Source organism: Sorex fumeus, unplaced genomic scaffold, assembly GCF_029834395.1.
Source record: "Sorex fumeus unplaced genomic scaffold, SorFum_2.1 ptg000098l, whole genome shotgun sequence".
Classification (NCBI taxonomy): domain Eukaryota; kingdom Metazoa; phylum Chordata; class Mammalia; order Eulipotyphla; family Soricidae; genus Sorex; species Sorex fumeus.
Window position 1 is genome coordinate 40,748,703 of NW_026606155.1, and position 22,727 is coordinate 40,771,429.

The window sequence follows — 22,727 nt, forward strand, 5'->3', positions numbered from 1 at the left end:
CAGGAAGACGTGGTGCTATGATGGGAAATGTGTATGATGGTTAAAAGAAAGGAAAGTTGAAAGGATTCAGGAAATGTTGTAGCTGGACAGCACTGAACACGTTTATTAGGCGAGTGATGGTAAGTTTAAAGTAAGACCAGATGAATCTAGTTTTTCTCCAACTATAATCAGCTGTGTGATTATGGTTTTATTAATAGCCAACAGTGGATTTTACAAGGGTTTGGGTTTGCTCAGCAAGTGTAGTAAGTGAGAGGGCTAAAGGTTTCAGGGTAACACAAAGGAGTGATTTTAATGACATAGAGTGGATTCTAAACAAGATTAGGAGGAAGTATTAACTTGAAGGGAATGGGAGATAGTAAAATACCAAGGTAATTTCAATATATTATAGCTCCTAATAGAATGGGATATTGTTGGAGTTCAGATATTTAAGGAATAAGGTTAAAAGATTAAGTTGGTTAGGATTATTATGACGCAGTTGAATTATTGAAAAAATATGGCTTTGACTATGGGAGTTTGATATGGGCGAAAGACAAGGTTGTTTATCAGTTTCATCTATATGGGTGTTGAACATACTAAGGATTTAAATAGGAATGTGTTATTGGAGAGATTAATGTTTAACCTGTGTTGCAAATCCTGAGGCAATTTCTCTTGAGCTATTTCCCAGACTTCAGTTTCATGTCTTTTTTTTTTATTTTCAAAATTTTATTAATTTTTTTTCCTTTTCCTTCTTGTTGTTGCAGTTGTGGTTGCTATGACTAGGGTTTGCACAGTTTTGGTTGTGGTGCTTGTACACTTGGCTTTGTTGCTTGTGGGGATGGGATGGGGGGCAGGCATGCTTTTCAGGGGATTGCACTCATTTAGTCATCTGCTCTTGCTCATGTTGGTTGTAGTTTCTGAGATTGCTGTGGTGTTCACAGGGGTTACATCCTGATACAGTGCTTGAAGACTTGGTTGTACTTTCTGGGGTTTACACACTTTACTTGAAATGCTTGGACACAGCTAGAGATCACATACTATTGTGGCCCTGGAAGTCTCTGCAGAAGTGTTAGGACCATAGTTGACACGTGTGGGCAACACTGGGAAACCCATTTCATGTCCTCACTCTTGTATGGGAGGTGCTTTTTACCATTGAGCCATCCCTTGGGCCCCTTTTCTTTTTTTCTTAAGAGAGAGTAGGGTGTGGCAAAAGAATGGAAATGGCAATGAAGTGCTAGAAAGTTCCACTGCCAGATCCCGGAGGGATGTAGAAAAGAAATCAGCTACCACTTAAGAGAATTGAAGAGGAAGCATTGTCCTCAGAGAAATGTTCAGAGAGAAAGTTGAGGATACAGTGATTTTGCTGGTTCCTGACCATGAATCTCATGAGGCTTGGTAGAAGGGTTGGGGGGGGGGGGGTGGTGGATAAGGAAAGAACATGGCTCTGTGAGAATGAAGAATTCAGGAGGGGAAAACATGTGTTGGTAATTGTTGGCTTTTTGTAGTTATGTCACGGAGAATAAAAGCATTAAATAAGCCCTGCTCAGAAATTTATAGTGAAATTTTTAATTTAACATCTGTAATAGAACAGGACACTTTGAGAGTGGGGGAAATTTTCAAAAGAATGAAAAGAATTTAAAAATAAAAATACAATTTAGCTTTTGTTTTTGTTATTTGGGGGGACCACACCTGGTTGTGCACAGGGCTTATGCTTAGCTCTGTGTTCAGGGATCAGTCCTGCCAGTGCTCAGGGAACCATATGTGGTGCTGGAATCAAATTAGAGTTGACTGTGTATAAGACAGTCTTATACTATCTCTCTGCCCTCCCATCTCTCTCTCTCTCCCTCTCTCTCTCTGTACACACACACACACACACACTGGCTGTACTCAGGATTTAGTCCTGGCTCTGTGCTCATGGATCACTCCTGGATCTGCTTTGGGAATCCTATCATATCCTGGGGGTTTAACTTGGGTTGGCTGCATGCAAGGTCCTACCTGCTATATTATTTCCCCGGCCCCTCCTTCAACATTTTTAAATATAAAAATTTATCAATTATGATTTCTTTGAATTTTTTGTAAATTTAATCCTATACTCAATTTCATTTCATTTTGGCACAGAGCACAAATTTATACAATTGAAAAGAACAGTTCCATCAAGAGATTCTCTTGCAAATCAAGATATTCTAAAGTGCAATTACAGGATTTCAAAATTAAATCATTCATTGTTTCCGCTTTTAATGTACAAATTGTTTGATTATTGTTTACTGTTGTGGGGATAAATAGACTTTCTCATTAATTGCATTTCACTAAAAGCTTCAAAGACTTAAGTTGAATGATTTGATTAAAGATTTCTAACTGATTTTGAACAAAATGTAACTATAATTTAGAGGACTTATTTTCAGTAATAATAATGCCATCATAATAGGACACTTTAGTTTTATAACTTTCTCTTTAATGGCTCAAATATTTTAATTTATTCATGATTTTCTTGTTTTTTTTTCTTTTTAGAGTGAGCCTTTCAAATTGTTTCTGGGGTTCTTGGTGACATTCCCTGACATACTTAGTCTAGCTGGTTAAACTGTTCAGTATTGGGGCTGGAGCGATAGCACAGCAGGTAGGGCATTTGCGTTGCACGCAGCTAACCCGGGTTTGTTTTCCAGCATCCCATTTGGTCCCCTGAGCACCACCAGGAGTAATTCCTGAGTGCAGAGCCAGGAGTAACTCCTGTGCATCACTGGGTATGTCCCCCAAAAAATTTAAAAAAAAAAGTGAACTGTTCAGTATTAGGACCTGGTGGTGTAGGAGTAGTAAGGCCACACCAGGGCAGGGGGGTGGGGGACGCATGGGGTGTGAGGAAGAGAAGAAGAACTCAAGCTGAAATATCTCTGGCCCTGAGGCTCAAATATTTTCATAGATATTAGGCAGCAGAGAAAGCACCTCCTGCAATGTTAAAGTATTTTTGTGCATTAAACATCAGGAAAAAAATTCGTCCAGCTGCTCTAGGTATAAATAAAATTATTTTAAAATCTGGCACTATGGTGTCTATTTTAATTGCTCTAGCAACTTGTATGGACAAGTTATGAATTATAATTTCAAGTACATTTGTCTTTTATAGCTTTCTTAATTTAGTAGAAACTTTTTTCCCTTTTCCTTCTATTTATTTTTGGTTTGAGGGCCACATCTGGTTGTGCTAAGGGCTCACTCCTGGCTCTATGCTTAGGATATTGAGACCATATGGGTTCCCAAGGATTGAACCCAGGTTGCAAGGAAAGTGTCCTACCTGCTGTAGTATTGCTCAGGGCCTGGAATATTATTTTTATCACAGAGCTGCATGGTCTACAAAGTTTGCCTAATTAAGGCAAAAATTAATAATTTTATCTTTACAATTGGGAATGTGATTCAGGGGTAGAGGGATAAGACTTAGTGATAGAGTACATGCTTAATGTGTGATGCCTTGGGTTTGGTCCCCAGCACCAAAAATTTTTTTTAATTGTATACTTAAATTTTAATATATTTTGTTTTTATTTAGTCCCCCTTCCTTTCTTGTTATCACTGGATGTTGCACACACTTGGTTACAGTACTTGTATACTTGTTTGTGGAACTTGTTGGTAGTTGCAGACCCATCAAGAGCTAACACACAATTGGTGGTGGTGTGCCAGAGATCACATTTATTTTGTTGTGCTTGCAGAGGCTTCCAAGTTCCAGTGTTGCTGGGAACACTCTCAGTGCCTGCAGGGCAGTTGAAGGGCAATGTGAAATCCTCATCACTACAAGAGATTGAAATAGCTCTGTGAAAGGGTTTATTTTTGACTTTTGATTTTTGAACTTTACCAGTTTGACAACTGTTGTCCTTGAAAGGAGATTTTAGTTTTATTATATCAAGAAAGAGATGAAGGGGAGAAGTGAATTATCTTGTTGATTTCAAATTTACTTAGGTACTGAAAATGAGAACCTACTCATTGAATGAACACACTAAACAAGATCATAACAAACTGGAAGTGTCAAATGTGCCCCATTCAATTTTGATGCTACTAAAACTAATATACTTGAAAGTGAAAAATTCAGGACAAATGCCAAGTTGGATAATGCAAGAGTCAGTGTTATCTTTAGCAAACTGGCCTTACAGTCCTTTTTTTATAGTATATGCCTGTTGGAGGGAGCCCAAACCCTTTATTATGATATTAAGATCATTCTAAATAGGATAACCTCATTCCATATATTATTCCTCCATTTCTTGGACTGTTTACCAGATAAATTCCCTTTTTCCTTTATTTAACTTCATATTTGGCTCATTTTTTCCCCCCTATGTGGAGCTGTGGGCTGGAGAGATAGCACAGTGGATAGGGCATTTGTCTTGCATGCAGCTGACATGGCCAACCCGAGTTCGATTTTTCTGCCCCTCTTGGAGAGCCCGGCAAGCTACCAAGAGTATCTCGCCCGCATGGCAAAGCTTGGCAAGTTACCCGTGACGTATTTGATATGCCAAACACAGTAACAAGACTCACAATGTTACTGGACCCACACAAGCAAATCGATGAACAGCGGGAGGACAGTGACAGTGATATGGATCTGCCCCACCCCTGTTTTAATAAAAACAAAACCTTGTGTGTCTAGTTTTACTTGACCTTTGATTCCCCAGTGTAAACACTACTTCTAACTTTCTGGGCATTAATATTTTTCTTCTAGTAGCCATAATTCTTTTTATAGCTTCTATGCTGTTTATCATATGTTGGTGTTTTACTTGATTATGTGTGTAGATAAACTATAATGAAAAAAAAGCACTTGCAGGATGAGATGTTTTAAACAGGATTGAGACATATAGTTATCCATTTGAATAATCAACTTTTGTTAATGGAGTTCTTTTCATCCTTCCATTAATTGGTTCAGCATACATACATGTCAGACTTTGTGCTAGAGACACAATGGTGAGCAAGGTGTACCTTGCAGTTACAGTGATTTTACACTTCCTTCTTATTTTATTACAAAACTAAAATATTTTATGCCAAGGAAGAAGTGTAGAGAACATTGGAATAACTCTTGATTGTAAAGAAAAAGAAGGGTAGTAGTCCTTACTTTTGAGATTTTTGTTATTGAGAGCTGGAGCGATAGCACAGTGGGTAGGGCGTTCGCCTTACACGCAGCCAACATGGCCGACCCGAGTTCGATTCCTCCGCCCCTCTCGGAGAGCCCGGCAAGCTACCGAGAGTATTCGATATGCCAGACACAGTAACAACAAAGTCTCCAATGGAGACGTTACTGGGCCCGCTCGAGCAAATCGACGATCAGCGGGAGGGCCTTTACCTTTTACCTTACCGTTATTGAGAAAGTATTGGCTAAAACTTGATTTTACTTTATTTTTAAAGATAAAGTAACAAAAAAATTGCTAAAAATGTGTGATTTTTCACTGCTTGTGTTTCCTTCACAGTTACATTGTAACATGTGGAAGTGATGGTGATGTGAGGATTTGGGAAGACTTGGATGATGATGATCCTAAGTCCATTAATGTTGGAGAAAAGGCATATTCATGTGCTTTGAAGGTATTTAAAACAGTTACATCAAGTGATGTGAAATGACAGTGCTGTGGTTTGCTTGGATAAAAATTTTATGGAAAATTTGTAATACAAATGTACTTTTTGTTTCATGAAACATAAGAACTACATAATAAATCCAGAAGTGTTTTGTTTTGGTGCTGTGGATCCAAACCCATAGTCTTAGATGTGCAAGACTGTACCACAGTTATATTAACTTGGCCCCTCTATTATTTTATGTAAGGCAAATTTGGAAGTGACATGTTAGTTATTTAGAGAATGAAGTCCTGTTTTGAGAAGAATGTAGGAAATATGTAAAAATCACCACGCCTCTTACTTATGATGAATTTTAAGTTGAGTGTACAATTACTTGGGTGAAAAAAAACTTTACATAGAAATTATTTTTTAGGGGCTGCAGCAGTAGTATAGTAGATAGGGCATTTGCCTTTCATGTGACTGACCTTGACCTGGGTTCAATCCCTGGCATCACATATGGTTCTCCAAGCCCCACCAGGAGTGATCCCTGAGCACAAAGCTAGGAGTAAGCCCTGAGTACTACCAGGTGTGACCCCAAAAGCAAATGAAAAGAAAAGAAATTATATTTTTCAAAGTCGATTAAGGTAAAAAGGATGATACTTTGTGTGTGTGTGTATATGTATGTATTTATGTATGTATGTATGTATGTATGTATTGGGCTTAAGGCCACATTCAATGGTGCTCAGGACTTCTGTCTGCTCAGGGATCATTCGTGGTGATGCTCAGTGGACATAGGGGTGCTAGGGATCCTATTTAGGCTTGCCACGTGCTATCTGCTGTACTGTCTCTACCTAGATATATTTTCCAAGATAATTTTTATTGGAAAATGCTATCCAGAAGAAAGACTGTAAATGAATAACGTGTTAAATATAAGTAAAATCTCATGAAGGAAGGGAATCTTTTTTTTTTCTTTTCCTTTTTTTCTTTTTTTGGTTTTTGTATCATTGACTGTGCTCAGGAATCATACCTTGTGGGGCTTTGGGGACTACATGGGTTGTCAGAGATGGAACCCAGGTCAGCCTCATGCAGAGTAATCACTTTACCCCTTCTATTATCTTTAACACCTCTGATTTTTCCCCCTCTAATTATTGGCAGAAGTGAAGAATACTGCTTGCTAGTCCTCAGTAATTATGAGTGCTTGAGAAAATATTTGTATAAGAAAAACACTTTTTTATTTTAATTCAACAACATGCATTCACAGTCTTCTAAAACTTAATGTGTGGGTTTTCCCCACTCAAGTAATTGTATTTAAAAGTGGTTTCTAAAAGTGAGGGGCACTTATTAGGACTAAGCTTCTTAATGTATGGGGTATGTGCTAATTCAGATTAGTGTCAGAGTTGGTTTATAAACAATTTCATACTTTTTTCCTACAACAAGCATGTACTACTCTTGATTATGAAAAGTTTATAAAAACAGTGATCATAGTTTTCTAGGATTACTATAGCAACTTATCACAAATTTAAAACAATAAATTGTCTTAAATTTGAGAGTTGCAGAACATTTGTGATAAAGGTGTTGGCAGGGTTGATTTCTTCTTAGGTTCTGAGGGAGAATTTGTTTCATGTCTGTCCTAGCTTTTGGTAGTTGCCAGTAATCTCAACATTCCTTGGTTTGTAGTAACATCACTTTACTCTGCCTTCATCTTCATATCACCTTCTTTGTGTCTTTGTATCTCAAACCTCTCTTTTTTTTGCTAAAAGGATACTGATAATTGGATTTAGACCCTTTGATGGGAGGAGAGGGATGTTGAGCCTCACCCAATAGTGCCACAGGGCTTACTCCTGCCTCTATGTTCAGGGTTAACTTCTGGTCACTTCAGATATGCATCACTGAAAAATAACTTCTTTTCAAATTATTGTTTTAACATTATAATTTTACTTTATGAGGCTTGTCATGTTAAGTATTGGTTATAATTAGGACATAGCACTTCTCAACAATTTTCTAGTAATGGAATTTGAAAATGTGTTTATTACTATTCAGATTCAAATCATCTATACTGTTATTATTTGGAAAGAGAGGAGTTGGAGCCAGTACTTAGTGGTACTCTGGTGCCCGGGATTAAACCTGGGTTAGCAGTGTTTAGCTCTCTGTCTCTTACATTTGTTAACACAGATTTTGCTGTATGGTAACATGTCATTGATATCACCAAGTTCTTTTTATTTTATTTTTTTCCTTTACTGGGGTATATTTTTTAGGCCACACCTGGCTGTACTCCTGACTACTTGGGGATCAGTCCTAGCAGTGTTCACGTTATCTTTTGTAGTGGCTAGAATCAAGCCCAGTTGGCCACATGCAGGGCAAGTATCTTACCACTGTACCATCGCTCTGCCCGCTAAGTTCTTTTCTAATTGGAAGTGGATACTGTAGATAGGTTGTGAGTCCAGTGTATATGATTATGACTGAGACTGCTATAGATAGTGTTTTCATAGAAAAAAAAACTTGACCGGTTTGTTTCTTTGAAAGTTAACTGTTTTAATCTAAGTTAATAAATTGACCATATGATTTATGAAAGCTTGTCTGAGATTGGTAGACTAATTTAGTCCCTTGGGGCTTAATTCTTCCTGTAGGAGTAATAAAATTAATGTGTTAGGGGCAATCCATGACCTTTTATGGTTCTTAGCTAAAAGCTTTGCAAAATAATGTCCCCTACTGATCGTTTTCCAGATCTTAAAATCTTCAGTTTATTTTGTGCTTTTTAAAAGGAGCCATGGAGTTTGCATTTAGATTTTACTCCAAAAATGACATCTGATGTTTTTATCGTAGGAACAGAGCAACAATATTGTCTGGGTATTGTGTTCGTGCCTTCAGATATGCTCTTCTTTCAGATTATTTATAGTTACTTCATCTTTATAGCATTTAGGAATACATAAAAATATTTAAGTCTTTTTCTCACCAGAAGTTAAAGAAAATTCAAATGCCCAAAATTTGGCAGGTAAAGTGGGACTTATGCTTTTGTTGTTTGTTTTTGGTTTTGGGGGGACACTTGACAGTTCTCAGGGACTACTCTCATCTCAGCTCTGTGCACTAAGGTTTCTTGTTCCTTGTGGTGCTTAGGAAATTGTGTGAAGTTCAAGGTTGAGTCTTTATTTACCATCTGGGAAGTATAAGCTTTAGCTCATCAAGCTATCTCTGTTGAAGGGGCTGGAGCGATAGCACGGTGGTTAGGGCATTTGCCTTGCATGCAGTAGACCTGGGTTTGATTTCCAGCTTCCCATAGGGTTCCCCAAGCACTGCCAGGAGTAATTCCTGAGTGCCTGAGCCAAGAGTAACCCCTGAGCATCAATGGTGTGACCCAAAAAGCAAAAACAAACAAACAAACAAAAAAAAAACAAACCAACTATCTCTGTCACCCAGAACAACAGTTTTAAGATAGCAGATACAACTTTTTTCTAATAGGCAGTTCAGAAAAATTATACATCGATAATAGCCTTAAATATGATATTCTCTTGACATGAACTACATTTATAAAGATTTTTTCTTTTTTGTAGGATTTTAAACTGTGGAATGACTCCCAATTGATTTGGACTTAGTTTTGCTAATGCTTTTTGTCTTTATTTTTTCATTTAGAATGGAAAATTGGTTACTGCAGTATCTAACAATACTATTCAAGTACACACATTTCCTGAAGGAATTCCAGATGGCTTATTGACTCGCTTCACCACAAACGCAAATCATGTTGTCTATAACGGAGATGGTACAAAAATCGCTGCTGGATCTAGGTAGGACTCTTTATGTACCCAAAATGGAAATAATGTTAGGACAGAATGACCTAATTTATTGCTTTTAGGGTTACATTTTCAGGACTCCCTTCTTTGTGGAGGGAGGTCTCAATTTTTATTCATGTCTTTTTTCTAATAGAGGTCCTTTATGGTGGTTGGGGAAGTATCAGGCCATGCCTAATGGTGTTCAGGTGCTGTTCTGGCTCTGTACTCAGGGAATCATATGTAGTGCCAGAGATTCAAACTAGAGTTGGCAGCATGCAAGGCAAGCACCTTAGCTTTTGCACTATCTCTCCAACCCTCCACTGAGGGTTTTATTTATTTTGTTTGTTTGTTTTAGTCCACACCTGGCAATATTCAGGACTACTCATGGCTCTGTGCTCAGAGATCACTCTTGGCAGGAGGCAGGAAATTATATGGAATTTTGGAGATTGAATCTGGGTCATTTGTGTGGAAGGCAAAGGCCCTAGCTACTTTTCTAACTCTATAGCCCTGGTAGATATTTTCAGTATACATTTGTCTTTCTTTGTGAATTGAAATATATTACTGTATTTACCCAAAAAAAGTCTGTTTTAATAATGATGAAAAAGGTTCGGAAAGATAATATAAGAAAAAAAATCTTCCCCCCAGATTTTTCAAGTAGAACCTAGGCTATACAACAAGGTTTTGTTTGTTTGTTTTTAATTTTCTTATTTTTTTGCTGTTTTCCTTGAGGATTATTTGCCAGGAGAAAGAAAAAAAAAATGCTTTTTCTGTTACATTTGATATTTGATATCTATTTGCCAGAGGGGAAAAAAGTTAAGTTGTTAGTTGGGGTGAAATGCATATTACTTTAGAAAATGCTTGTGGAGGCAGGTGCTGGAAAGAAAGATAAGGCATTTACCTTGCATGCTGCTGACCCAGTTTTGATCCCTGGCACCCCATTTTGTCCCCTATGCTCTGTCATGAGTGACCCCTGAGCTTAGAGCCAGGAGTAATCTCTGAGCACTGCTGGCTCTGGCAAAAAAAAGTTAAAAACATGCCTGTGGAGATTCAGAAATGTGACTGTGATAGAGCCTTGCATGTGTGAGGTCCAGGGTTTGGTACTGTGGCATCACTAAGTGCAACCCATGACATTGCTTTCAGTGTAAGTCTGCAGCAGCAGCGTTCAGTACCCCTGCCATACAACATAACAACATATAAAATGGTTTGGGCTATACTTATATTAGCAGATAGTGAAACTTTAACTTTAATCATGTAGGCAGTATTTGATATTAGCATAATGTGAAAAAATATTTTTTTTGCCACATTCTATGGTGTTCCAGGCTGACTCCTAATTCTGTGCTCAGGATCATGCGGTGCCAGGGTTGGCCTCATACAATGCAAGACTGTTATCCCTGTACTATCTTTGACCCATGTGAAATCTTGATTCGTGTTTTTAGCATCTTTATAGATAATTTTGTTGCCAGATTTCACAAACTGCTATTTAAAAGTCATAGCATGTGTTATAGTATAATTCAGAAATATTTGAGAAATAGCTTTTAGGAGAGACTTTTGTATAGGCATTTACAATTTGCTACTTTTATTTGTAGTGATTTTCTTGTCAAAGTTGTGGATGTGATGGATTGCAGTCAACAGAAAACATTTCGAGGACATGATGCTCCTGTTTTAAGTCTTTCCTTTGATCCTAAAGACATTTTTCTGGTAATATACTCCCCCAGTGAGTTCAAAAAGTGTGGATGAGGGTTGTGTTGTTTCAGTGGCTGAGAATTGTTCCCCCAGCTAGAGGAACAGGTCACATGTTGGTTGGTAATCAGTGACCCTTTTTCCCCTCCTCACAGCATTAATTATATAGAAATCATAAAGGGTAGGGGTACACATAGGTGGGGGTTGAGCATTATCATAACAATAAATGATGTAAAACCCCTCCTTTAGGGGAAGTTCTTCTAGGAGATTAACTCAAGAACAAAATTTCATCTGGGGATTCAGCACTCTAAATTGGTAGGAGATCTGCTCAAGGGCGGGATTCCATCCAAAGGCTCATTGCTTTTTCCTTTCCTCAGCTAGCAATCCATTTGAACAACCATATTGAAAACTAATATTTCTAGCCATTTTTTATGAACACTGGCTGGAGCGATAGCACAGCAGGTAGGACGTTTGCCTTGCACACGGCCGACCCGGGTTCAATTCCTCCATCCTTCTTGGAGAGCCGGACAAGCTACCGAGAGTATCCTGCTCACACAGCAAAGCCTGGCAAGCTAACCGTGATATATTCATTATGCCAAAAACAGTAACAACAAGTCTCACAATGGAGATTGTTACTGATGCCCACTCGAGCAAATTTCTGAACAATGGGAGGACAGTGCTACAAGTGCATGTGTGAACACAAGAGTGGCTCTTCCTGGGGACATCTCACTATATAATCCCAGACTACAGTCCTCAGGCCAGGTTAGTTTTTCCTTACCCCAGCAGGGTCCATCAGTTACTTCTTTTTCAATCATGACAGAGATTGTTCTATAACTGCTCTTACTATTTTTCTTGTGGTGCTTAACTTTTCTATGGCAGGGTAGCTTACAGCTTGACCTGGGTCCATCCAAGTCCCTCATTGGGACCCTTCTTTTTTTTTTTTAATTTTTATTAGTGAAACGTCATGAGGTACAGTTGTAGACTTACAAATTTTTGTGCTTGGGTTTCAGTTATACAATGATCGAGTACCCATCCCTCCACCATTGCCCATTCACCACCACTGATCCCAGTATCCCTCCCATCCCTCCATTCCACCCTGCCTCTGTGGCAGGGCATTCCCTTTTGTTCTCTCTCTCCTTTTGGGTGTTGTGGTTTGCAAAAGTGACACTGAGTGGCAATCATGTTTAGTCTATAGTCTACTTTCAGCATGCATCTTTCATCCTGGGAGGATCCTCCCAACACCCTTCATTTGGTGCTCCCTTCTCTATCTGAGCTGCCTTTTCCCCTAGCATGTGCTGCTGGCCTCCAAGAGGACCCTCCTTTTGGAGGTATCAGGAATTAATGGCAACTGAGGCTTAAGTCAAATAAATATGATGGATGCCCAGGAGTAAATATTATTCAAAGTCTATTAACTCCCATGTTACAAAGGATAGCATCAACTGTCTTTCTTTGACTATACAAAAAGGACATTCCTAAACCATACAAAGGACATAAAGGAAAGAGAAGAGCAGTATAGGATTAGGAGTGCCTGATGGAATTGGGTGTTCCTTGGAAGCACTGTGGTGGGAGTAACTCAATAAACCTAAGCTCCCTGCGCTTAGGAGCGCAGGACAAACCAGTGTTATCCACACGCCCCTCTTGGTTTTTTTTATTTTTTTTTTCATTTTTTGGACATGTTTTGAATTAGAAAATTTCACACAGATGATTAAAAACTCCTTTATTCATCATAATTGAACAAATTACTATACTGTATTATGGTTGTAATTGTAGAGAAATCTATTGTTTATGCTTGCAGGCATCAGCTAGTTGTGATGGATCTGTTCGAGTGTGGCAAACTTTAGATCAGGTAACTCATCGATTTGAATGTAAAACCTTTTGCCCATTGCTGTCCTATATTGGGTGTTACATATTGTATTATTGGTCCTAATTAATATAGTTCTGTATAATTTGTTTATTTTGAGTAGTGTTAACTATTGTGATCAAATTCCACAAAAATCAATGCAACCTTAAGAAGGTTTTAATTGCTGTTGCACCAAATCATAAATGATGATAATATAAATGATCATAAATGATGTAAATGTTTATTTATTTTGGGTTTTGTGCCACACCCCGTGGTGCAGAGCTTACTCTGGCTCTGTTCAGGAATCAGTTGGGTGGTGCTGGGTCAAAACCCAGGTTGCCAGAAAGGCCAGGTCCTTACTATATACTTTCTCTCTGACCCCTATATTTTTGTTTTCAGGTTTTGTCAATCATTGTGAAAAATTCAAGTACTATATATTTACAAACTACCACATTCTTGATCCCTACATGTGGAAATTAAAAAATAAAATAAGGCATGGACCACATTTGATTTAGGGAATCACATAAATAATGTATTTCGACCTACATAAAAGTTTTAAAGGGGATGTAAGGAAAGCTCTCTTTGTATTCTTCCCGAGACTATCATAAATGCATTGTCATTATTCTAGATGATATGACTAATGAGAGAATATTTCCTACAGCTAATGCCTCCATAGTCAAACCTTTCTCTCATTCTTATGCTAAGTAGGTTTGACTTTGACTCCTTAACATTTTATAATAAGTCTGGTAAATTCATTTTCATAGAAACTTAAATATTCAGTATATTGGATTTTAGTTGTGTGTCATTCATTTTTCAGCTAGAATATTTTTTTTTGATGATCTTAAAAAGGAATATTCTTAATTAACTATTTAAAACCTGTGCTTTCTTTTTTTACCTTTGAAAGACTTACAGTAACAGGTACATCAAATATTATAATTAGATCAAAGTGAACTAAATTGCTTTATTCTGAGCTTGACATTGATTTGACATATTAATATTATGTGTAGTCAATTCTGTATCTGTTTAGGGAGAATTTTCATGAAGAAAAATAAAATTCTTTTTTTTTTTTTTTCAAATCAGACATGTGCTATTAGTTGGCCATTGCTACAAAAATGCAATGATGTGGTAAATGCAAAATCAATCTGTAGACTTGCTTGGCAGCCAAAAAGTGGTAAGGTAAGTGAATCTTATTTTCCAACTTCTGTTTTCATTATTTGTTCCAGTCCTTATCAACTTTTAATATTAGAGCAGTTCTCCAAATTATAACTATTTTATTTGGAATTAAAATTTTAGTATCTTTTGCAAACTAATTAACAGAAATGCTTTAGGAAACATTTCAACTTTTTAAAGAAAAAGAATTTTTGAAGAGTACTTTTCTCTTTATATGCCAAACACAGTAACAACAAGTCTCAAAATGGAGACGTTACTGGGCCCGCTCGTCGATGAACAATGGGAGGACAGTGTTTGTTTGCACTTTTCTCTTTAATATCTTATTTTTCTTTTAGTTCACTTATGGTACAACTCTGGAATAGTCTTGACTGGTTTGCAACATTTTGGAGGTACTGGTTTACACAGAAAACAGAAACATGAGAAGTTTAAAAGGAGAATGGAGAATGCTCATTATTTGCAAATGAAATTTTTATATTTAGGAGATCAATGGGGTTGTAAAAGAAAATATATCCTACAAATATATTCATATATATGCACCACAGGGTATATGTAAATAAAATGTACCAAAATATTGTTTTCCAATACCTAATTAACAGACTCATCTGTTCCCTAAAATAGCAAAGGAATGGAAATTCTTTTTGAATACTCATCAATGAGGACTAGATTAAGAAATGGTGATATTCCTGAAATGTAATGTCTAAAACATTTAGAATAAGATATAATTCTTTACATGGAATGATCTTCAGATACAGTTAAGTAAAAAACCAGATTGTAGTATAGTTTACATATAGAAAAGGCTGTTAATTATGTGTGCTGCCTATATTTGTGCATATTGTATATATGGTATATATGCATTCTTCCATGTATGTGTAGTCTGTGTTTATATTTGCTTTGGTAAGTACCAATAGGATGTAGGGAGATTTTGTTTTCTATATATACTGTTTTGTGTCATGTGAACTTTTTAAAAATATGTATCTGGAGATCAGAGAGATAGTACAGTGGGTAAGGTGCTTGCCTTGTACATGGTTGACCCAGGTTTGATCCCCAGCACCACATATGCTCCCCGGACCCTCTTCAGGAATCAGGAGATCTCTGAGCATAGAGCCAGGAGTAAGCCCTTAGCACCATCAGGTGTGCCTCAAAAACAAAACAGAAAAATGAAAGTATACATTCTAGCATGAAACCACTATAAATAATATTGTAGATTATAGTACCCCAGTCAAGATTTAAAAAACAGAGAACATGAATAAGTAATAAAGGTATATATTCTATATTAAAGTAATTAGGGAATTTATTAGGGTTTTTCTCCTTATGAAACCTAAATAATTTAAAATGAATAAAAATAGCACAGTACTGCTATTTGCAACATTTTCCATTAAAAAATTATTCTACAAGCTTAATTTTTTTTCTTTTAATTGTTTTGGAAGACTTTGTAAGGATATTAACTTCCTTTTTAAAAGATATGTAAATTTTGCTTTATGGAAGAGATGGCAGTTTTTATCAGAGTGACTAAAAGGTAGTCATCTGTAAATATATGTTCTTATTTTGGAGGGGTGGGGGACCACACAACATGGTGCTCAGGGCTTACTCTTGGATCTGTGCTTGGGGATCATTTCTGGTGATATTCAGAGGACCATATATGGTGCCAGGGATTGCACTGGGGTTGACCACGTGCAAGGCAAGCACTTCACCCCATGTACTATCTCTTTGACCCCTGTATTCTTATTTGTAATAGCGAATGATTGAAAGCATTTCAGATATATAGGATTTCTTTTCTATCAACAAATGGGATAGATTTGTAGATTCAAAGAGCTTATATTCTTTAAGAAGTGGTATTGGGTCTAGAGTGATAGTGCAGTGGGTGGGCTGCTTGCCTTGCACATGGCTGACCTGGGTTAAATTGTTACATCTCATACTCCCTTTGAGAACACCAGGTGTGATTTCTAAGCAAAGAACCGGGAGTAACCCCTGAGCATCACCAGGTGTGTCTCAAAAACCAAAACCAAAACAAAACAAAAGTATTAAAACTACTAACTGGGGCCATAGAGATAACTTAAGGGTCTGTGTGCATGGAGTGACCCATGAATACCAGCTTGTAGTGGCCCCTGAGAATTGCTCTATAGGAACCCCCCCCAAAAAACCAAAAACTACTAGTAATTACAAGTTTTTTTTTAAGTTTTATAAGCTTACTTGGATGAATTTTCTGTTTTCTATCTCTTTAATTTAGCATAAAGGTTTAATTCTTAATCTTTGCTATTAGTTTCTGGCAGTTCCTGTGGAAAAATCTGTTAAGCTGTATAGAAGAGAAACTTGGAGTAATCAGTTTGATCTTTCAGATAATTTTATTTCTCAGGTAAGTTTTGTGACACTTCAGTAAGCTAAGAGGAATAATTAACATATGCTCTGCCTATATAAACTTGCAATTAAATATTATTGAAAATAGGAACAGGTGTTTTTTTTCTGATTTACATTTTTTTAAAATTTATTTATTTTTTAAGTTTAAACACCATGGTTTGCAAAGTTGTTCATAATACATTTGTTTTGGGTATTCGAGTTCTAACACCAATCCCATCACCAGTGTGATCTTCCCCCCACCATTGTCCCCAGTTTCCTCATCTCCTCATGCCTGTCCCCTTAGCAGGCACAAAATTATTTTTATGTTGCTTGTTAGAACAAAATGGCTAATAGAATTATTGAAAAGTATTTCAGTAAAAGAATATTTGTAAAAATTGTTATATCTCAGAGTGGGATCATTAAAGTCATTACCTGAGAGTGTACTGAGCTGTTTGTTTGTTGCTAGTTGAGCCTCCTGTGTTATTGTTTTTGTTTATTGAGCTAAGTTGGCTTCTATACCTCTTTGCCATCTTATTTGGTGTGCTCCTACTGGCATGTCAATATTGTGGAGTTGGGAGGTGTCATGCAATGGACTGTGTGGCCACACACTACAAAAGTTCCAGGAGCTATAAAAGTGGGACAATCCACCGAGTATTTAGCCCGAAAACCAGTGTGCCAAGTTTCACCAGTGGGGTGTCTGCAAAGATGAATGATGAAGCAGTGAAGTTTGTCTCTTAGCAAGATGGAGTTGTGGGGTGTAGGTGTGGTATCTGGGTCTTCAGCAGAGCAAGAAAGAACTCCTCTAGTCCCCCTCCCGAGGACCCTGGAAAAGGGAAGAAACCTACCCCTATAATCTTTTCTTGCTTCGTCAATAATGGGACAGTACTGGTCTATGGTTTGTCCTAGCTGATCTTTTCTTCTTTGTGAAATTGGACAAAGAACAAGGTCTTTTAACTTAAGAGAATTAAAATTTAACCCTAGCAAAATATTTTAACTTTTTATGATATTTTAAAACACATTATTCTTAGATTATCAGTAATTAGCCTTTGTTGTTTTGGGCTCACTGTGACTTGTGATGTAGACTTTGGAATCTTAGAACATATTCAAAGCTGATTGTCGTTATTCATTTTCTGCCTCCCACAGACACCCATTTTGCAGTTGAGACACCCATTTTGTAGTTGAGACAGGCCTGATCAGTCTCAGTGTTTCATTTCACTCACTTACAAATTCTTTTTATCTTTTTGTTTTGTTTTGGGGCCATACCCAGCAATGCTCAGTAGTAATTCCTGGCTCTACACTCAGGAATTACTCCTGGTGGTACTTGGTGGGCGGAGGGGAGGGACACATGATTTGCCAGGGATGGGATGCCCGGGATGAAATCCCAGTTGGCTGCATACAAGGCCAACATCCTACCTACTGTGCTATTGTCTCAGCCCCTACTTCTTTTCATCTTGATGGTAACTGCTAGGGAGTAATCATGTGTTGTTTCTTCCCAGGATAATTTTGTTTTAGATTTGCTTCTAAAATTGTGTTAGTACAGGCATTTCCCCATTCTGGGGAAATTGCCCGCACATTCGTGCTTGTACTCTGCTCTTTATCACTTTGGAGGCACCTCTGCGTTCTCTTGAGCACATATCTTTACCTACCTTTTTTCCTTACCTCCCTTTATTTCCTGAATAAACTTGTTTTACTTAAAAAATAATGCTAGTATAATTTTACCATGATAAATAATAGCTACTAGTTATAGTTGGATATTATTGGAAGTTAAAAAGCAACTATGGTTTATTTTGCCTTTTGTGGTATTAGATTTAATCGTACAGAATAAGGGTTATAAAAGTGTAAACTTTAAGATTAAAGAAGTGTATAGTTTCAATTATGCAAAATTGTTATATAATAGTTTTTTCCCCCCCCAGGCCCTGAATATAGTTACCTGGTCTCCTTGTGGGAAATATTTAGCTGCAGGGAGTATTAATGGTTTAATTATAGTTTGGAATGTGGAAACCAGAGATTGCTTGGAAAGGTATGATTCAGTATATCTTATTTCTTTTTTGGTTATTTCTATCAGATTTTTTTAATGGAATATTTAAAATTAGCAACTGTTACATTGTCAAAATGTAAACTACATAGTTTGTCAAAACTAACATATTCTAGCAACATATTCTGACATTTACTTAAAGAAATATATAGTTTATACTTTCCTTGATAGTGTTTTAAGAACTCATTATTTAAATTTTTAGGGTAAAACATGAGAAAGGTTATGCAATTTGTGGTCTGGCTTGGCATCCAACTTGTGACCAGATAGCTTATACAGATGCAGAAGGAAATTTAGGACTCTTGGAGAATGTTTGTGACTTCATTGGAAAAACAGCAAACAGTGAGGTAATAAATAATAAATTTTTTCAAAGTCTTTCTGTGACCAAGTGGATTTGGAAATCCACTGCATTATTTTCTTGAAAGTTACAATTCATGTTACTGTATTAGATGCTCACTAATGATCTATAATAGTGTTTCCCTGAATTTATAGATAAGTGTATATATACTAGCACTATCCTCCCGTTGTTCATTGATTTGCTCACACGGGTCCAGTAACGTCTCCATTGTGAGACTTGTTTTACTGTGTTTAGCATATTGAATATGTCACGGGTAGCTTGCCAGGCTTTGCCGTGCGGGCGAGATACTCTCGTAGCTTGCTGGGCTCTCTGAGAGGGGCAGAGGAATCGAACTCGGGTCGACCAGGTCGGCCGCATGCAAGGCAGATGTCCTACCCGCTGTGCTATTGTTCCAGCCCAAGTGTATATATACATATATATACAAATATATATGTAATGATTTTGTGACACATTTTGTGTCATTGAAATCATCCAAAATAACTAATATTTTCGTATTAATTTGTTCAAGGTGTCTAATAGAGTAGAAAAGGATTACAATGACCTTTTTGATGGAGAAGATTCAAGTAATGCTGGTGATTTTCTTAATGACAATACAATGAAGAACCCCAGTTTTTCAAAAGGGATTATAAATGATGAGGATGACGATGACCTCATGAAGATGTCAGGAGGTCTTAGACAGCGAAGTCACGTATTAGAAGATGATGAAAACTCAGTGGGTATGCATTAGCTTTTTGATTGTGATTATCCACCCTGTTGATTAATATTTTTAAATTTTTACTGAAGCTATTAAAGTTACTGAATTTATAGAATGTAGCTAAATCAGTATATAGTATGAAATTTATAGTTTTAGATACTTATGTTAAAAAGGTATCAGAGATGGGGCATGTGGCTCAGTGATAGAATATATGCCTTTTGTATGTGAAGTCCTGGGTTTGATCTCTGGCACTGCAAAAATAAGAAGGTTTCAGACCAGTGATTTAAAATTATGCTTTAACAAGCTCAGACAATTTAAACCCCCAAGTAAGGAGAAGGAAGGCCATAATAAAGACTAGAATTAATTGTAATTAGCGATAACAAAAAGTTGTTCAATAATTTGGTTGAAACCAAAATATAATTCTTTTAAAAGATTAATAATATAGTAAATATCTAGTCTGCTGGTGAAAAAGAGAAGAAACAAGTAACTAAAAGCAGTAATAAGAGGGCATCAACATCGAGCCTGTAACACTATCCAGTTTACTGACACCTAGCCACATATGATTGTTGAGCACTTGAAAGGTGATTAATTTAAATTAAAATGTGATACAAGTATAAAATGCGACCAAATGTTAAAGATATCGTGTTAAGAATATCAGTCAATTTTTATATTTAGTACTTGTTGAAATGATTAGATTTTTAAATACAACATATTAAAATTACCCGTTTTTACTTCTGAAAATCGGAATTTTAATTGCAAATATACTTCATATTATGTTTTTGTAAAACAGCGTTACTATTTTGAAGATAATAGCATTTTTTTTTTTTTCGCTTTTTTAGTCACACCCAGTGATGCACAGGGTTTACTCCTGGCTCTGCAACCAGGAATTACTCCTTGTGGTGCTTGGGGGACCATATGGGATGCTGGGAATCGAACCCAGGTCGGCTGTGTGCAAGGCAAACGCCCTACCTGCTGTACTATTGCTCCAGCCCAGAAGATAATAGAATTACTCATGGCTTTGTGCCTATAAATTTAACATAGATGAAATGAACAAATTTGGTGTCTTTTTTTTTTTTTTTTGGTCAGGGATGGGATGGGAAATTGTTGACACCTGGTGGTATTCAGGAGCTACTATTTTCTTTATGCTCAAGCTTGCTCTTGATGGTGTTAGGACAGCCATATGGAGCCAGGGATTGAACCTGGACCTCCTGCCTGCAAAGCATGAGTTACCCCATTGAGCTGTTCTCTGGCCCCACAAATTCTTTGATAGGTATAAGCCACAAGGCTATCTCAAGGAGTAATAGGTAATCTAAATAGTGAAAGAGGTGAGGTTCTCATTAAAAACCTTCAAAAAAAAATAAGCCTTCAAATAAAGTGTATGTTAGAACTGACATGCTAAAATAACACCTTTGAATATTTAACAATTAAAGTGTCAATATATGGTCATAAACATGTTGCCTGTAAATAATAATAGAGCTTATACAACATTAGTCTTCAAAATGCTTTTTTCTCAGAAGCTCTTTTTATACATAAAATTTAAGGATCCCTAATGGTATTTATATATGGAGTTATTGCTGTTTACCATGTTGTAAGTCAGAGATTTTTAAAAAAGTCACTTCAGGGTAACAACACTTACATGTAAACATAACTCTTGGCAGGGGAGGGAATGAAGGGAGGCACACCTGACTTTATTCAGGGGTTACTCATGGCTGTGCACTCAGGAATCACTCTTGATCTTGATTGGGGGACCATATGGGATGCTAGGGACTGAACACTGGGTCAGCTGCATGCAAGGCAAGCACCGTACCCATACTTTCTCTCCAATTTAAACATAACATTTTTTATGGAAGCAAATTTAATAGGAAAAGTGGCATTATTTAACCTTTTCCACAAATATCTAATATCTGACATGCAATTTTTTCTTCTGCTCCTGACCTGACATATTGGCACATATCATTTCTCCTGGAAATGTCGAAAATTCAGCCTTATATCAATATGTTGCTTGAAAAGGGAGAAGCATTTTAATAGCTTTCCAGATGAATATTCTTTGAATATACTTTTAATAATACTCGAAAACTAAACATATGATAACTTCTTAAAGATAACTTGGCATATATGGAATACAAAAACTTAATTTTCAACTCTGTTTCATTAAAATTCATTGGTGTAACTTTAAAGCAGTTTTCTGTTAGATTTTGTAACATGCATTGGTAATTTGAAAAATAATGGTTCATTCAATTGCAGATCTTCATAATATTGATACATTATTAAAATTTTTAAAAATTTTTATTAGTGAAACATCATGAGGTACAGTTGTAGACTTACACATTTTTGTGCTTGGGTTTCAGTTATACAATGATCGAGTACCCATCCCTCCACCAGTGCCCATTTTCCACCACCAACTGATCCCAGTACCCCTCCCACCCACCTCCCATCCCCCTATCCCAGCCTGCCTCTGTGGCAGGGCATTCCCTTTTGTTCTCTCTCTCCTTTTTTTTTTTTTTTTTTTTTTTTTGCTTTTTGGGTCACACCCGGCGATGCTCAGGGGTTACTCCTGGCTTTGCACTCAGGAATCAATCCTGGCGGTGCTCAAGGGACCATATAGGATGCTGGGAGTCGAACCCAGGTCAGCTGCGTGCAAGGCAAACTCCCTACCCGCTGTGCTATTGCTCCAGCCCCTCTCTCCTTTTGGGTGCTGTGGTTTGCAAAAGAGGCATTGAGTGGCAATCATGTTCGGTCTATAGTCTACTTTCAGCATGCATCTCCCATCCTGGGAGGATCCTCCCAACATCCTTTACTTGGTGCTCCCTTCTCTGTTTAAGCTGCCTTTTCCCCTAGCATGTGCGGCTGGCCTCCAAGCCATGTGGTGAACCTCCTGGTACTTACCTGGCTATTCTTGGGTGTTAGTCTCCTATTTTGTTACTTTATATTCCCCAGATGAATGCAATCTTTCTATGTCTGTCTCTCTCTTTCTGACTCATTTCAGTTAGCATGATACTTTCCATGTAGTACCACTTGTATGTAAATTTCATGACTTCATCTTTTCTAACAGCTGCATAGTGCTCCATTGTGTCGATGTACCAAAGTTTCTTTAACCAGTCATCTGTTCTTGGGCACTTAGGTTTTTTCCAGATTTTGGCTACTGTGAACAGTTCAGCAATGAACAAAGAAGTGCAGATGTCATTTTGACTATACTTTTTTGCCTCTCTGGGATATGTTCCCAGGAGTGGTATTGCTGGGTCAAATGCAAGCTCACTTTCTAATTTTTTGAAAATCATCCATACTGTTTTCCAAAAGGGCTGAACCAGTCGGGATTCCCACCAGCAGTGAAGGAGGGTCCCTTTCTCGCCAAATCCGCGCCAACACCGCTTGCT

General features: G+C 37.2%; 1 protein-coding gene across 1 annotated transcript in view; it reads left to right on the forward strand.

Moving 5' to 3' along the window:
- Positions 1-22,727, forward strand: part of WDHD1 (WD repeat and HMG-box DNA binding protein 1) — a 69,311-nt gene that overhangs the window by 6,686 nt on the left and 39,898 nt on the right. Inside the window, exons 2-10 of the mRNA XM_056133863.1 lie at positions 5,403-5,514; positions 9,109-9,260; positions 10,832-10,943; positions 12,721-12,771; positions 13,846-13,941; positions 16,196-16,288; positions 18,183-18,289; positions 18,507-18,648; positions 19,168-19,375. Coding sequence (XP_055989838.1) covers positions 5,403-5,514; positions 9,109-9,260; positions 10,832-10,943; positions 12,721-12,771; positions 13,846-13,941; positions 16,196-16,288; positions 18,183-18,289; positions 18,507-18,648; positions 19,168-19,375 — 1,073 coding nt within the window. The remainder of the gene's footprint in view (positions 1-5,402; positions 5,515-9,108; positions 9,261-10,831; positions 10,944-12,720; positions 12,772-13,845; positions 13,942-16,195; positions 16,289-18,182; positions 18,290-18,506; positions 18,649-19,167; positions 19,376-22,727) is intronic.